Raw genomic sequence first — 17,410 nt, forward strand, 5'->3', positions numbered from 1 at the left:
ATTAAATAAATACAAATATTTGTCTGTTTATAATGATAAAATATGGAATAGCTGAGGTGATTTCCTTTCCATTTTATATTAAAAAACACTCCATTCACATATAAATGCATCATCAAGTGGTATTGATGTAAGCAATATAGTAACTTTTAAACTTTCTTCGTGGTTTGGCAGTGCAACTGCTACATCCGAACTTCTTGGATCTGTCGCAGCCAACCGGCTAAATAAGCCGTTCAATTAACAGCCTAGCCGTTTAACTAACGGCCTGAAAGATAATCCGCCGTAGTCATAGTCTTTTATATATCTGAAATAAATAACATCATTGTTAATACTGGCTGATAGCACATGTGTCAACATAAATCATAGAGAAATGATGACACACATCAAAAACTAACATGTATGGAGGCTCTCGGAATTTCTAAATAATTTAATTCAGTTTAAACATGATACAAAATTCCTTGTTTATATAATACATAAAACAATTCCCACAATGCAAGACGTAAGTATAAATTGTTATCATCGTGCATCATCTCACTTTTCTACATTCTTTTTTTCTTTATAAAGTGGCAAGGTAATGCAAAAGCTACCTCAGTTTATTTCCCTTTGCCATACGAACAACTTAAAGCTAAAACTTTAAGTACTTAAGCGGAATTCTCGACTTGAGGGTTGAACAGCAATATTCTCAGTTGAGGCTATCAATATATTGTGACAAATACAAAATGTACATTAAATAGGATTTGTATATGTTGACGATATATTTGTTGTAATGATTAAAGCACTACTGGCAGGGCGTTCTTCCATGAGCTCGTCAAAGTAGTATGAAAACGTGCGTGGGTCAAAAATGTATATATAAAAAATTCCAGCTTCCCTAGTTTGCGCACGTTACTAATTTTCATATAAATACTTGACGCAAACGCACTTAGATCTCCAGTCGAGCTACGCTGGCTGGATCTGACCTGTCAAAGCCAACAAGACACAACAGTGACATTTTTTTAATTTAGTTAAAAGAGTTTTAAGTTGCTATTACAAATGTCGTAGGACGTAGAATTTGACGAGTTCTGCGACCCTAACAATCCAAGAAAAATTAAATATGACGATATACTAGCTGCATCGAAAAGAATTGCTGGATTTGTTGTAAAGACGTCATGCACGGTTAGTATTCTAGTTTAACGCTTTATAAACCAAATGTAAACACAAATCTTGCTTAAAGTTTAAAGAAAACAAATTTTAAGATATTTTCAATGAACAAAATATATTTCAGAGGGCACTTATGTCTGACAGACTTGGGATGGAAATTTACCTGAAACAAGAATTCATGCAGTACACTGGATGGTAAACTTTTGTATACTTAACGAAATTTATTGATATAACCCCTCATATCGGTTAGGCTAGGTACTAGGTACCTACTCCAGGTTGGTAACTCTGAATCATTTTCAATTTCATCTTGCGAAGGATTAAAAGTATAACCTTCTCTGATGTGCTAGTCGTGATTAAATATAGTTTCGGTGATCTCCAATACTGATGTTGAAGTCAATTTAATTGCCAAGCTCCGTGTTTAATGTTTTCAGTTTTAAAGAGCGAGGTGTAAGAAACACTCTAATGTTACTTAACGAAGAACAAAAAAGAGCTGGCGTGATAGCAGCCTCTACTGGTAACCACGGATTATCTCTCGCCTACCATTCAACACTTATGGGGATCCCTTGTATAATTGTAATGCCAATACAGGCACCTATCACGAAGATTTCTAAGTGTGAAAAATTTGGTGCGAAGCTATTACTACATGGCAATAACATTGCGGAAGCGAAACGCTTTGGAATGGGTATAGCTAAGGAAAAGAAAATGCGATATGTTAATGGGTATGACCTACCGATATTTTTTTTACTAAGCGACCTTTGATAAAGCATTGGTAGATGCGACAATTTTTAAATAAGCATAATGGATTAGCTTAGTTAATAATAGATGAAGAAAAGCTTGTCTTGATTTTTTCAGCTATGATCATCCCAATGTTATAGAGGGACAAGGAACTATAGGTATAGAAATAATGGAACAAGTTCAAGGAGTCGATGCGGTTTTAGTCCCAGTCGGAGGTGGCAGTTTGGCGTGCGGAATTGCAGTTGCTGTGAAACATTTGAAACCGGATGCTGAAGTCTATGTAACGTCTCACATACTTACGCCTTTTTGTATGCTTAAGACTCTCCATCATTAGTCGATGATTTCATAAAATCCGTGGTCTACTGTGCACTTAAAAATATATTAAATTATATAATTAAAACAAACTAAGCTACATGATATAATTTACAGGGCATTTGTACAGAAAAAGCCTGCAGTATGGTGGAAGCATTGAAAAAAAATGAGAGAGTAGCTATAACAATTGATTCAACAATAGCTGATGGGTTAGCTGTTAACATGGTCGGCGTAAATACGTTTTACAATTTAAAAGGTCTTATAGATAAAATGGTTAGTACTCTTTCTCTATCCTGTGTTTTTATAATTATTTTTCTTACAAATAACATTGTTTTGTATTTAATCTTGCACGATACCAATTGTGAAACACATATAAATTTCTAAGAAATTAAGCCTTTAGTTACTAAGTTTTAATCAATTATCAAACTAATTTTGTAAAACCGCTTGTGAAAGTTGTAGTTTCTTTTGTATAAAAATATATATAAATTTTATTGGTAATCTTATAAATAAAACTAAATTTCAGAAATAAAACAAAAAGCTTTTCAAATGTCATCAGTGCATTGACCTTTCGTGTCAACCGCTAAATTTGTTTAATATAGGGAAGTATATTAAACAAATACACTAATAACTATTAACATAGGTTTATGGACCTTTTTGATTGTCCGTTGAGTGAGCTAGCAAAAGTTATATGCCTATAGTAGTTACTAAATTTCTTGTATTTTTATTATGTAATTTCATATGTTTGTTATTTTTTTGTTTCGTCTGTAAAGTTTATTACTGATTGTTCACTCGTGTCAATTTAGGGTCACCTGTTAAAGCCGGAGTGTTTTTATAAATAAATATATAATTGTACTAAAGGTATTGTTATATTACAACGTTATATTAAAATCATTAATATATTTACAAAGGTTGTTGTTAAAGAAGATTGGGTAGCTCGTGCCATTATGCACGTCGTTGAGGAGGAAAGATTTGTGGTTGAAGGCGGTGCTGCTGTTACCATTGCTTCAATCATGGCGGGATTGTTTCCGAATCTCAAAGGGAAAACGTTAGAATCTTTTCAATAAACTTAACTATAAAACTTTGGCGATCCAGAGGTTGAATGTGTGACATATAGAACTACATTTTATATACTTTTTACTACTATTATTATTACTTAGTCAATAATTCGTTGTTCTATATAGCACTTATAAAAGTTGCATATGAATTTTTCTAAACCCTTTTTTCTACATTTTCCTTTAGTCATATATTTTACAGGTGATTTTAAAATTTTGTAATAATCTTCAGTGCAAAAATCCATTGAATTTTGGTATAGTTCAAGATGAGTTTCACTTTTACAGTGTTGTCTGTGTTCTAAGTGGCGGTAACATCGATACAACAATTCTTGCCCGGGCCTTAGAGCGTGGGATGGCTGCTGAAGGACGACTAGTTAAATTCAAAGTAACCGTTACCGATCGTCCTGGAGGTATGGCAGAGTTATGTGGAATGATGGCAAACCTGGGAGTAACACTTCGGGATTGTATTCCTGAGAGAGCTTGGGTCAAGGGAGACATCTTTAGCTGTGAGGTGAGCATTTGTGCCTCAATATAGGCCAGAACAGTTGGATTGTATGCTCTTAATGCACAGTTGGTGAAATAACCAAGCTTACATAAGTTAACATTGTCCGTTGAGTGAGCTGGCAAAAGTAATATTATTTGTTAGTTCCTACAGTTAGTAAATTTCTTGTATTTTTATTTTGTAATTTCATATGTTTATTTTTTTGTGTTTCGTCTGTAAAGTGTATTATTATTGTTCACTCGTATCAATTTAGGGTCATCTGTTAAGGCAAGAGTGTTTTTATAATAAATAAATAAACATATTGTAAAAAATACACTAGCTAAGTCCCAAAAGTCGACGGCGCATCATAACTATGGTGGCGGTTTCTTTATAGGCGTGCCTGTAAAATGCCCAGAAATTGTGCTACTGTTTGAATGTATAGCTGTGTGTCTTACGTCTTTTACGTTTTATTATATAAATGTATTATTTTACAGCTTAAAGTAATAGCTGAAACCAGGGGTTGGGACCACACTAAAGAACTTGTTGAACAAGTAAAGAAACAGTTCAAGAATTATTTCTTCCCGGAAATGGGTGATAGTCAGGCAAAATCTCCAGGTGCCCGTCGCGGACCATGTTTAGCGCCCAACCCAGTTTGTATGCAGAAATAGTGTTTCCGTGTATCAATAAAGTAACTGATATATATATTTTTATGAATAAAATTTTTATCTGAAAAGACTTTTAACATGTTTCAAAACATATAAGATATAAACGGGTAGACCTTTGTTTTATTGAGCAAATTAATCTGCGCTATTATGAAAATAAAGGTAAATATAGTAAGATAGGAACCATATTGTACTGGACCTGCTAAAGTTGTGGAATAAACTTAGGATCATATATGTAGATACAAGGTTTTACGTATTGTGTTTTTTTTTTAAATCAGGAATTTTGTCTAAAGCCTCTGAATTGAAAAGAAATTGAATTCGAATGTTTATATAATCTGGATTACTATACATATATGGTTACCTAAAATAAATAAAATTACCTCCTCTGTGGAACCCGATGTAGTCAACAATGTTGTGTGACAGTTCAAACTGTCGCAAATGTTTTGTATACATAAATAAATTGCAATAAAGATGTCTTGATTAAACAATAATTTATTATGAAAATCCATAACCACTTATAATAATATTATGACTTTATAACACATCAAACAATACATTTTAAGTTAAGTACAAATCTCTAATATGGAAAAACTCCCTAAACTTACATTTGATCAAGACCCGCCAAAAGAATCCTTAGGTGAAGCTCCTGCAGTATTGGCTAAAAGAAAACCAATTGTTCCTACTCCTTGGTGTCCTACGTCAGTAAGTACTTATATAGTAGCATTAATTATATAGTTGTCACTAAACATAGAAACAGAATAGGTACTTCATGTACGGACTTTCCGTGTGTAACTCATCATTCTTCTTGCAGGCATATGACTTAGCCTACCGATTCTGTAGCGGAGTTGACCATGATGTAATAATTTCTAAGTTCTAACACCGTATTTAGATTACTAACAACAATACAACTTTAAAACTTCGCTAGTAGTTGCAAAGCTTGCTGAAAACTAAATCCCAGACAAGCCATACAGAAACTAAAAAAAAACAGTGAAAAACATAAATAAATTACGGTTATTATTATGATGTACTGTTTTAGTCACCACGTGTCAGAGGCCTACACGTATATTCAAATTCGTAGTGACAAGCCATAGTCGCGTCTTGAGCGTAGTCAAACTTATATGAAACTCCATTCAGAAAATTGGTTTGACAGCTCTTGAAACTAAATTTAAGTTTGATCGACGGTCTAGAGCACGGACCTTTATCTATAAGGCGGTTCTTATATGAATTGTCATTATAGATCGACACTTCATCTTGAGAATTGTCAAACATTTACAGGAACATAGACATTCTAGATACTAGAATTACTTTTCGCCTTAAATGCAGCTGAAAGCTCATAGGTTCTAGGATTACTAGACTGTAATTCATCATCCTTTTTGTTATATTTATTTGCTGGCATATAAAAACTCATTTTATATATATCAAAAGAAACAAAGAAATTATTTTGATTTATTTGTCTACCTCCTGATCGGGATATATATTATCAGCGAACTCAATTATCTAAAATAATTTATAAAAGAATAGCAGACTCGGCCAAGCGTTGCTGCGGCTAAGGTTTTTGCATAGTAGTATTTTTACTTACATAGTAGTAAATTAATCAAGGGAAACCGTAGGAGAACTTATGTGAAACGTTGGTACCACGACACGGACCTAAACTAAACTACCTTTAACTCAGCGCCATCTGTTAGAATTGTATCAAATAATAAACAAATGTTAATGTTATCGTAATTTTAGTAAGGATGCCTATTTTGTTTGAAAATGAAATATAGCCTATGTCACTCAGGAATGATGTAGCTTTCCAACAGTGAAAGAATTTTTCAAATCTGCCAAGTAGTTTCGGAGCCTATTCAATTCATACAAACAAACAAAAAATCAAACCTTTCCTCTTTATAATATTAGTATAGATAACATTTTTTATGATGATGTAGGTATACAAGGAAAGCACAAATTACTAATAAAAATGTTTTCTTTCAGGAGGACCAAATAGATCCGTTGTGTGATCCTGATTTTCCAAAAACAATAACATATAAGGATATCTTAACTGCTTACCGCAGGATAAGTGACGAAATAGCAAGGACTCCTTTAGTGGTAAATTTAACATAACACGAACATAAAGTTAGTTTTCGTCAATTTTATCAAAATTGGTTGAAAAATGAAGCTATGAACAAATGTAACCGCTTTAGAACAATAACATACATTTTTCGTTTTAAATTACTTATGTAATTAAACATACCACTCTATCGTTCATAATCGCATCATAGCTAAGTAATTTAGTACGTTATCTTTTCTTTGTAGAGATAAATGAAAGTTTTTTTAGTTTAGAAAGTTTTAAACTGTTACATAAACACAATTGCAGCGAAAATTATTTCTCGCTAAATACACGCTATTTGTAAATTTAAATACATTTCAGCGATCAAAATGTTGTGCTGAATTTGATATGGATATATTCTATAAAGTTGAGATATTTTATAAAACTGGCAGGTAAGTTTTTGTTATCAAATAAGTTTAAACAAGGATGATATCAGTTTGTATGTGTCACTGGAATTTGATATTGTAGTATGATCGTCAATTTAGGGCCTGTTTCACAATGTATGGATAAAGTCCCAAATAGCTATGCAACACATAAATTATTCGAAAGATAAAAGTTCCAAATAAGATACTTCGAATTTCATGACGTATAGCGCTATCTGACAGTCGTGAAACGCAAAAATACTATTTATCATACCAATAAGTAACAAATAGCTTATTTGGAACTTATCCGGACATCGTGAAACAGGCCCTTAGAATAATGAAAATTATCTCATATTCTTGGAATGGCTAAATAAGTAAACAGACCATCACACTCAAATCCAACAGTGCCACATATTTATCAAATTGTAAACTTCATTTTATGTAATTCAATAACAATTTCTTAATCACAGCTATAATGAAAGAAAAGCTTTTTACGCTTTGTCCGTATTAAATGAGGACGAAAAATGTCATGGTGTTATCACAGCTTCTTTGGGCAATTGGGCGTTGGTAAAGTATTAGAACATATATTATTTAAATGACAATATACAATCTATATTTCTGTTACAACTTTATAATTAATATAATTAATCTCTTTGCATCGACTATTAACAATAACACAACATAAAAAGAAAACAAGTTAAAATAATACAACGAAGCAACAACAATAAATAACAAATCATTTGACAAATAACACACAAACTACACATTAACATTTTTATTAATATATAAATAATAGAATTCTTACCAGTTATTAATTTAAGTTAGGTAATTATTTTGTACAAAGAGTACACAATGATCCCAGATATCTCTTAATCGAATATTCAAAATTTAATTGTACAATTTAAATCTAATGATTTAATCAATCGATGTTGTTTTGCCGGAAATCAACTTTGTACCTCAGAGTTATATGCCATGCCTTAATGATTAAATATGTTAAAGAAAGGAAAGAGACTAGAAATGTTAAAGATGGCGACAATGCCTGCAAAACCGAAGCTCTAATAACTGAAATTTTAAATTAATAAGAATATCTACTCTTCGAAAAAAGCCTGGTTTATAATGTATGTAATAAATAATCTAAACTTTTGCAACGAGCAGACTTACGTAGGTATTTATCGTTAACTATCTATATAAATATAATAAAATATCGATTAATATATTACATATTTCTCAAAAGTTATTTCTTTCCAGGCTTTGGCATTGTATGGTCAACGTTTAGGCATACCTGTGACGGTGGTTCTACCGTCAACGACACCAGTTTATGTTGTGGGAAGGTGTCACGAACTAGGAGCCTTTGTTGTGTCTTACGGAGAGACTCTGGATGATGCGAGACGACAGGCGTTTATTATGCTTAAAAAGAGGGGACAAGTGTATATAAACGGGTATAGTTGTTTGGTTAAATTGTTCCTAATATTCGAGTTTTACCACCACCCATGCTAAGTTTCTATGCCAGCTTCGACGGCTAAGAGGCACCTCTGCTGCGCATATAAATCTTTATTAACTTCATAAATATTAATAACAATTCATTGATTAAGTCGTATTTATTATAGTATTAATTTAACAGATACGATAATCCCAACGTCATAGCTGCATCTGGTTCAATAGGGATCGAGATCTTAGAACAACTACCGGAGACCGATGCAATCATAGTACCTGTGGGTGGGGGCGGTCTTCTTGCTGGCATATCAGCCGCAGTCAAGCATATGAAACCAGGAATATTAGTTTACGTAAGAATAATTTCTTTGTCTATCTGATTTTTGTTCCAATTTTGAGAAGCTTGATTAGCTATGAAATTACTATTAAACTATTTATTTTATTATTTATTTTATAAAATTATTTATTTATTTATTAATTACAGACATGGCTAAACTCACAATAAAATAGACTATAATATATACAATACAAAATTAATTAAAATAACATAAAACACAGTTTATTCTAACCCCTAATACTCTCCAAGTATACCCTCAAATCAGAGTACACTTATATGATAGAATCAATTAAATAATTAATCAACTGTTTTTCTAGGGTGTGCAAACAAAAACTTCAAACTCGTTCTTCAATGCCATGGAAAAGGGGCGCCCATACCAAACAGTTGTGACGCGTAATTTGGCGCCATCTTTAATAGTGCCAACGGCTGGATACAACGCCTTCCACACCGCAAGGAGTCTCATTGATAAAATGGTTTGCGGTGTCATTTTAAGTATCATAAGGAATAGATATTATATGTCTATGAACAGTGTTCTATTTTTAAAATCAGGTGTATAATGAATGACTAAAAGTTGATAAAGATCAATCAATAATTTTACTTTTAACACGTTTAATAGGTTTTAATAAATGACGATTGTATATCACGCGCGATGCTACATTTGGTAGAAGAAGAAAAGCTTATAGTCGAAGGAGCAGGCGCAGTAAGCTTGGCTGCATTTATGTCCACGCCAAATATACTTCCAGAGTTAAGGAAGAAGACGTATGTTGTTTTTCCTAATATTATTTTTATAACCTATTTTAATTTTAGTAATATCCAACTGTCATTGCCTAAAGGTCTAGATACCAGGCCACCAAAAAAAAAAATATCCAACTTTCAAAACAAAAAGTCGGCTCTTTGTAAAAAAATAAAACATATCAGCCAGTATTTTTGGCCGTAAGATTTTTTTTTTTATAAAAAGGTTAGTTTTTACATGATCGGCTTGATTTATATTTTGAAATTTCAGTGTCGTTTGCGTATTGACTGGTGGAAACATAGACACTTTGATCCTTCCTCGGTGTTTGGAAAGAGCGAAAATAATCGAAGGCCGATTTGTTAAATTGAGTGTAAGTTAAAGATACTCATAAAAGTGCCCCACGTTTTAACTTTTGTACAAATTTGTGTGTAAAATAAATAATCTATAAGGAGACATATTAGTTTGATCTAACGCCTGAATCCAATAATTAATCCACAATCTCAGATTGTTTTCAATCAGACCGTGACAGTCGATCGATCTCTTATCTGCATTCCAATAACCAAACCCTACGAAGACAATCCATTTTTGGCGACGGATAGAATGCAACCGCTCTTTTCACTCATATTTCATAATCAATATAAACCAAATAGAGTAAATAAAATCGTAAAAACAATATTAAAATATACATGTCTGTGTTAAAACATATCAAATCAATTATTTATAAACTGGTGTAAGTTAAAATCTTAAGTTAAACTGTCATTTTCATACAGAGGTCTATCCACGTACACCGATCCGACCTAACATGGATAGCTTGTATCGAAAGATAGCGAATATTATCCCTCGGTTGGTTATTGGCACACTTTTATCAATATAAGGATTCAGATGTCTAAATTAGATCGTCTAAAATGGATTGAGGTTATTGGTTATGGGCGTAATTTGGTAGTACTAGTAATAAATTATACATACAATGCTTCGGAAAAATAAAGTTTTGTACTGCTAATAGTATTTGGAGAATTTTAAAATTGAATGAATTTAACTGATATGTTTTTTTAGGTACGTTTAAGTCTTGATGAGCCATGGGAACACCTCAAGGTGCTAAGTATGATTGCTAATGTTGGCGCAAATGTTATTCAATACCTATCTGAGAAACCATTACTCGACGATGATTTTGATAAAATTTATGTCAGTATTTATATAATTCGGATTGTTCATAATTCACCAGTTATACCGACACAATCTGTCTATAATATCTTATTTCTCTCCGTCTATAAACAGTAGTGATAACGCTGGATCTGTTATATATTTAAGGAATTAAAGTCTTATTGATAATCCACCTTAAATAGATAAAAAATCATGTTCATTTTTAAAGTAAACTCGAGCTTATTACGATTATAGATTATAGAGGATAGCGCACCCTTATGCATCAATCAAATCAATTATTTCAGCTCAAAGTACTCTGTGAAACCCGTGATATTGGACATGCATGTACACTCAAGAGAGTAATGGAGCGTCTTTTTCCAAATAAATGTCAATTTTATGAAGAGCCGTACCGTCCGGTCCCCATTTGCGCATGTTTTCCTGGAAGATAAAATAGATCTTAATTGGGAAATTCAAAAATGGAATCCAACCATTATTTAGTAACTGCAAGTGTTTTTAATCATAAAGAACTCTATGAATGAAATAGAAACCGGAAAAGTTTAAATTAGAAGTATAAAATGTCACAACTGACAGATTTTCATTATAACTTTGCAAAATAATTCGACATTTTTACAAAATTCTCAATGGATTAACAAACAATAATAATCTTACGCAAACATGACCCGACGCTACGTAAGTAACTTAATAAAAATATGTATTAATACGGCTTTATATATTTGTCGTATACAGTGTGTTTCGTTAGTTGTATGATAACGCACAAGAGCTTAAACGATTTTAATAAACCGTTAGGTCACATCAATGTTTTTTCGTTTTTTACAAAAAACTACATATTGTATGTACTAAAAACACAAAAGATAGTTTCCATTGTTAATTTTAACAAGAGACGTTGCTGTTTTCTTTTACGCTATTGTGAAAAAATTAAGGAAATATCTATCTATCCCTTGCCCTTCCCTTCTTACCTTTTGTTCTATCACTCATTTCAATTTTCACTTCTCGGTCGATTCGGCGCTATAACCGAAATTGATTATGAAATTTGTTCGTATGCGCGCGTATTAATGTTAAGTCTTACGCATAAAGAAGTTGTGATTTGATAAAACCCAAAATGTATGAAAATAATATGAGTGTGTGATAATAGTGGTAGTAGATTAAGAAATTTGAGGTAGAAACACCAATTATATATAGGTACAAATAAATTGATCATTCATCACTTAAAGATAAAGCCGTTAAAGTAAAACGCGGCATTAAAAAAGATCTTCCGAGTAAGCTTCTTACCTTGATACTATATATTATATACTTAATAATTTCCATAGACAAAATATTCGTCGTACATCTTCAAGTCACCGGTAGTTTTAGTTTGTCGCTCCGCTTCGTTACGAAATCAAATGATTTGGGGTTATCTAAACCTATTTTTTAATACGCGAACCTATTAATTTTATTACAAAGATACATTTGTCATCGCCTAGTACTAATGTGTAGTGTGTACCGTACACAGGGCCTGATTAACTCGGCTAGGCTATGCCCCTCTTGGGCGCGACGAATAGGGGGGCGCGGGCGCGCTAAATTAATTGCGTCTGCATATTTCAACTAGATCGAAACAATACACTAAATGAAGTGTGAACTGGATCCGTAAATCTAAAATTTTCCATCTGCTTAAAAGCAGAATTTGAGTATCCAAATTAGATGAAGAATCGACGGTACTAAAAAAGACGGTACTGTCAAAATCTCTAATAAAATCAATGTAAAGAGACCAAAATAGAACAACTATATGCCACTGATTTAGGAGAATACCTATGCAGGAGACGTCCATTTGCCGCAGTTATTAAAATCTGACACCAACGCCGAGCATTATATTATAATATTTCTTCCAGAACCCCAAAAGGTTGCAGTTAATAAAAATTGCCACATTTCATTTAAAACACGTTGGATGTGAGAAGCGAAAGCTCATATGATTGTTACGCAATAACGCTCACAAATGCCATTTCTTTTGTATGGTTTTTAATATATCAAATTCAAGTTAAATATTATTAAACGTAATCCTTTAAATTGCAGGAAGACTTTGACGAGTTCTGCGATCCAGACAATCCAGTAACTATTACTTATAATGATGCACTGGATGCAATGCAAAGAATTAGAAAATATATGCCAGAAACGCCGTACGTGGTACGTGTGAAGTGTGTTTTTATGTTTCCAATTAAAATAAAAAGTTTAATGAACAATATAACTTTTTCGTAGATATCACACAAACAGAATGATTTCTGTATGAATTTATTTTACAAGTTGGAAACTCTACAAAGAACGGGAAGGTAAGAAAATGTTTTAGTATTTATACTTTCAATTTCAAAGACTTTATTTTAACTAATACAAGAGTAAGTTTACAAAACATATATGTATGTATTTAAAAACGTTCTTTAAGGAGGTTTTGTTGCCTAGCTGCCCTCTTGTACAGCTTGCCTTTGTGACAAATGCCTCCTCCAGCTTCTTCCAGTGCTTCATATTCCTTGCAAGTCCGGTGGCTTGTGACGTACTTAGTGGTCCAAGTTTCGCAGCCGTACATTAGAATAGGCAAGATGCCGGTGCCGGACTAATAGTATCTGGTGTTCTGTTTGTCATGGCTTTTGTTTTCTATTTCTTTATCGTTAAATCCTTCTTCACTTCTTTGCTTTATGTTGCCAGTTCATCGATCGTGATTCGTAGTCTTCTCGGGTTGTCAGTTATGATATATGATAACAAGAAAATGTTTCAGTATACAGCTATACAATATAATTTAATGCTTAAGAAATTAAATTCGGGTCTGAAGGCACATACTTCGTAAATCAATGCGACAAAAACGTGTAAAACTACTCTTAATGATACAATTGTTCATACTTTCTTTGACAGTTTTAAAGAAAGGGGGGCATTGAACTCACTAGAAATGCTTCCTCTTGATAAGAGAAAAATTGGAATCGTTGTTGCGTCGATGGGCAATCAAGCAATCGGACTCTGTTATTATGGAAAGAAACTTGGTATACCTTGTACCGTGGTAATGCCTATCAGTGTGGCAATAAATAAATTACAACAGTGTCATAACCTTGGCGCAAAAATTGTAATTCAGGGCGGAAACCTTACCGAGAGTCAACGATTTGCGCGAGCAATTGCAAGGGAAAAGGGTTTGACTTATATAAATGGGTAAGCTGTTTTTCAATATATTTATTATATAAAAATGCATTAGGACACGCTCATAGGTTACGTCATACTGCAGTCCATGCTGAAGTTATAAACGTTGAAATTGCTGCTTTTTCAAAATGCTCAATTTAGTCAAATTACTTAGTTCAAAATAATCAATTTGTATAATGTATATGTTAACGGAATTGTATGTGATTCCTAAAATCGCACGGAAATGTGTAAACAAATTATATTAGACACGTTTCCTAAACCTATACATTGTCTAAATAGCAATCGGAAATTTAAATATTTGAGATATCAATGGATATGCGGGGATGGCGGAGCGAGGGTATTGTTTTGTCTGATCAGGCGATCTCGCTAGTGCCGCGTTTAGCGTTAGCTTTTAAGTTAGGTTAGGTTATTTTTACACAATATTTCCTAATACGATTTGGAATTACATACAATTCCTAGAAATTGTGCACATTTCCTAAGACATTAATGTATTAAATAGTTTTCAAAACAATATTTTATACATTTCCTAAATAGTTTTTGAATTATATAAATTTCCTAGGATTTGTATACAATTCCGGTAACATAAATATTTTGTCGAACGCAAATGAAGAATGAAAAAAACAAGCGACAAATTATTGATCTGTTATTACTTTAATCCGAAAAGTCAAGATATAAAAAAATTTCATAAACATTTAATTTGCTATATATGTACAAGTAAGTATATAGCAAATTAAAATTAAGTATGGTATTTATGTTATCGTTCTCTGTACAGAAATGAAACCACCGTAGGATTTGAGCTAAATTACTTTTTTACAACAGTTACTTCATTATAGTTAGACTGTAATCATCTTGTTATTTTACATAATACAATTCTACGGGTTAATGAAATGGTGTAAAGCAAATAATAATTCTCTGATCAATTCACGATACTCATAATTTAACATTCATAATTTTAATTGGCTACTACTAGAACAATTTTCTGGATTGAATTTTTCCCATGTCACCTATTTATTTTAGTCGCGACCATCCTCATATTCTGTCTGGATATGGTACAGTGGCGTTAGAGATTTTGGATCAAATTCCGAACGTGGATGCGATTCTGGTACCTGTTGGAAGTGGCGGTCTCGTAGCCGCTGTTGCAGCTGTTATCAAATACGTAAAGCCCGATTGCCTAGTTTATGTAAGATTATTTATAAAAATCGTATTAAATTTCTCAATATTTGTTTTTGAGTTTATTGTATCGTGATGAAAATTGTTTTTCGTCGGCTTTGTTGAAGTACAAAACATAATAAGTTAAAATTCTGTATGCTCAATGATAAGAATTTTATATCAATGAAATTGCAGGGAATACAATCGGAAAAGGTTCCCACTTTCTTCAAGTCGCTGGAAATGGGGGAACGAACGAACCTTCCGTGGCAAAGTTCTGCAGCCGACTCGATTGCCATGCCCAGTGTGGGAATAAATGCGTTTCATACAGCTAAGCCATTGCTTGATAAAATGGTAATGATTTTATAAAATAAAATTACATGTGTGTAAAATAAATTTATATTTTCGATGATCAATGGCAGTAGGTTCGCATATGCATATCTTTTTTATATAATCCTGATTGTAATTGATCTGGACATTGTAGGAGGCTCACAAGTGTGATACTGGCCTTTTAAGAATTGGTACGCGCTCTTGGTACTCTCAAGGATAGTATTAATTTTTTAGCAATGATTTGCTATTATGCATCCCGCATAAGGCGATTGTTGGTGGCACCTTGGGGTTTTAGTGGTTAAACAGTCGCGCCGCGAAAAGGTATGCACAATGCATTTCCCCAAGTAAAAAAAAAAGTATTGCTTCCCTTTTGAAAGCACACTCAACAGGGAATTAACTGGGAAACTACTGCCATTGATCGAAAACATAAAATATATTCTTTATAAAATTCTTGATTAAATTAATTTATAAAGAATATCTTTCATACAAGTTTAATTAAATCTCATTTACATTCGTTCCCGAATTGTTTTTTTACAAATAGGTCAAATATTGATGAATGTTTGGAAATTTAAAGATGTCATGACCTCGTGTATCAACACGTCAAATTATCACGATACTAACTGTATACTATTATATATTACTGTGTATACTATTGTTTAATAAAAACAATCTTACTTATACAATATACATATTAATTTTAAGTTGTTGGTGAATGAGGATTGGATTACGAGATCAGTGCTGCATCTAGTTGAACTAGAAAGATTGGTAGTCGAAGGTGCCGCTGCTTGCACTTTGGCTGCAATTTTGGGTAATCTCGTGCCTGAATTGAAGACAAAGAAGTACGAATTTAAAACACTCATTATTAAATGTGAACTATTAATTTATAGTATAGTATTATAGTTACCATGATTACTAGTTTTAAATCATATCAAACACCATAACATTAATCCACGTTTTATTTGTTCCCTTTCATTTTTCCTGTGTTCTAATAATATTCTACTGATTCTGAATAATTTGCTATGATAATATTTTTTTTATATTTGTGTTAATATATGTTTTTATGTTAATATAACAACAATAGTGTTTTTTATGTTAATATAACAACTACTTCAAAATTTATTTAAAATCATTGGCATTTGGCTGTTTCCCATACCATTTTAAAATAAACATCTTATTAGTCGTAGGGTAGTAAGTCATGCCTATGCCCGTCTAATAAATGCTAATGTTTATTGAATATTTTTAAGAGAAGGCTTAGATATACGTTATAAATATAACCATAATTATGTAATGATATGATTGTTCATTGTACCTAATGCGTTGCAGCGTTGTATGCATTTTAAGCGGAGGTAACATGGACGCTGTATTGATGAGCCGATGTTTGGACAGAGGTCTTGCGGCTGAGGGTAGACTGGTTAAGTTTAAAGTAGGTTTATTCAGTATAAATATTAAAAATTTGCTAAATTGTAGTTAGGTAGTTTGTGATTAAATTTTTCACCAATTCCCTCTCAAAGTCAACATGGCAATACAGTTAAAAAAATATTTGGTTTTCCAGTTATATCATAATACGGATACAAATAAAGATAAGAAAAAAATACGAACTTCATAAATTTGTCGTGCATATAGGATATATTTTAATATCGATAATAATTTATAGTAGGTTTAGATCAAGTAGGTAATTAATGTAAAATTTTAGGTTTATATCAAGGATTCCTCAAAGGAATTTGAGAAACTCCTGCGGCTTCTGGCAAGCGGAGGATACAATGTCAAGAGGCAATTTCAAGACCGTGTATGGGTAGAAAATGAAATTTATAGGGTAGAGGTAAAGAACAACATAATTTCCCAAAAAAAAAAAAATAGGACTTAATAAAATCGATAATTACACAATTGTTTTTACAGGAACATTAAGTTTTGATTCAAAATGTGATATAAACAAGATAATATGTACACAAGCTATCTCTATTATAACTAATAATAATTCTCTGTCGCAGGTTAAACTAGTGTGTGAAGCGAGGCACTTGGAACATGCTCTTGAATTGAAAAGAATAGTGGAACGCGAATATGGTCCCACGGCGTCAGTTTTCGAAACCGAACCATTCAATGAAAAATATGTTTGCCCATGCTATGTTAGAAAGTGTTGCAATTGATTATATCATTAAAAACAAATTTACTCAGTATTATAAAACTTCAAACACTTTTAAAATATATTTCTTAATAAATCAATGTACTGTGTTTATTTAAAATGAAGAATCAAAATTAAAAAAAATAAAACAAAATTGTTTATTTCATACCATATTAACT

At 32.3% G+C, this 17,410-nt stretch overlaps 3 protein-coding genes across 3 annotated transcripts; all 3 read left to right on the forward strand.

Moving 5' to 3' along the window:
* The first annotated feature begins 37 nt into the window (after positions 1 to 37).
* Positions 38 to 4,575, forward strand: LOC110994304 (L-threonine ammonia-lyase-like). The gene is made up of 9 exons (XM_022260855.2): positions 38 to 496; positions 1,036 to 1,149; positions 1,259 to 1,329; positions 1,566 to 1,853; positions 1,987 to 2,149; positions 2,299 to 2,454; positions 3,090 to 3,226; positions 3,519 to 3,744; positions 4,209 to 4,575. Exons 1-9 carry the CDS (start codon positions 488 to 490, stop codon positions 4,380 to 4,382), a joined length of 1,338 nt encoding a protein of 445 aa, XP_022116547.1. The 5' UTR covers positions 38 to 487; the 3' UTR covers positions 4,383 to 4,575.
* A 383-nt stretch (positions 4,576 to 4,958) lies between these two features.
* On the forward strand, positions 4,959 to 10,924 carry LOC110994296 (L-threonine ammonia-lyase-like). Its single transcript, XM_022260847.2, has 11 exons — positions 4,959 to 5,078; positions 6,348 to 6,461; positions 6,784 to 6,854; positions 7,295 to 7,391; positions 8,073 to 8,263; positions 8,446 to 8,608; positions 8,910 to 9,065; positions 9,209 to 9,351; positions 9,596 to 9,695; positions 10,379 to 10,507; positions 10,771 to 10,924. Exons 1-11 carry the CDS (start codon positions 4,959 to 4,961, stop codon positions 10,912 to 10,914), a joined length of 1,428 nt encoding a protein of 475 aa, XP_022116539.2. The 3' UTR covers positions 10,915 to 10,924.
* Positions 10,925 to 11,053: 129 nt separating this feature from the next.
* Positions 11,054 to 17,351, forward strand: LOC110994277 (L-threonine ammonia-lyase). Its single transcript, XM_022260821.2, has 10 exons — positions 11,054 to 11,155; positions 12,533 to 12,643; positions 12,716 to 12,786; positions 13,361 to 13,648; positions 14,654 to 14,816; positions 14,981 to 15,136; positions 15,815 to 15,951; positions 16,436 to 16,535; positions 16,806 to 16,931; positions 17,101 to 17,351. Exons 1-10 carry the CDS (start codon positions 11,141 to 11,143, stop codon positions 17,254 to 17,256), a joined length of 1,323 nt encoding a protein of 440 aa, XP_022116513.1. The 5' UTR covers positions 11,054 to 11,140; the 3' UTR covers positions 17,257 to 17,351.
* The last annotated feature ends 59 nt before the right edge of the window (positions 17,352 to 17,410 follow it).

This window comes from Pieris rapae, chromosome 11 (genome assembly GCF_905147795.1).
Source record: "Pieris rapae chromosome 11, ilPieRapa1.1, whole genome shotgun sequence".
Taxonomy (NCBI): Eukaryota; Metazoa; Arthropoda; class Insecta; order Lepidoptera; family Pieridae; genus Pieris; species Pieris rapae.

Bases quoted from the DNA above. Each gene is read 5' to 3' on its own strand.
- LOC110994277 (XM_022260821.2), top strand. The intron at 13,649-14,653 runs GTAAGCTGTTTT...TATTTATTTTAG, and splicing joins GGTTTGACTTATATAAATGG to TCGCGACCATCCTCATATTC. The intron at 14,817-14,980 runs GTAAGATTATTT...ATGAAATTGCAG, and splicing joins AGCCCGATTGCCTAGTTTAT to GGAATACAATCGGAAAAGGT.
- LOC110994304 (XM_022260855.2), top strand. The intron at 1,330-1,565 runs GTAAACTTTTGT...TAATGTTTTCAG, and splicing joins TTCATGCAGTACACTGGATG to TTTTAAAGAGCGAGGTGTAA. The intron at 2,455-3,089 runs GTTAGTACTCTT...ATATTTACAAAG, and splicing joins AAGGTCTTATAGATAAAATG to GTTGTTGTTAAAGAAGATTG.
- LOC110994296 (XM_022260847.2), top strand. From the start codon at position 4,959: ATGGAAAAACTCCCTAAACTTACATTTGATCAAGACCCGCCAAAAGAA. The intron at 6,462-6,783 runs GTAAATTTAACA...AATACATTTCAG, and splicing joins TAGCAAGGACTCCTTTAGTG to CGATCAAAATGTTGTGCTGA. The intron at 9,696-10,378 runs GTAAGTTAAAGA...ATGTTTTTTTAG, and splicing joins GCCGATTTGTTAAATTGAGT to GTACGTTTAAGTCTTGATGA.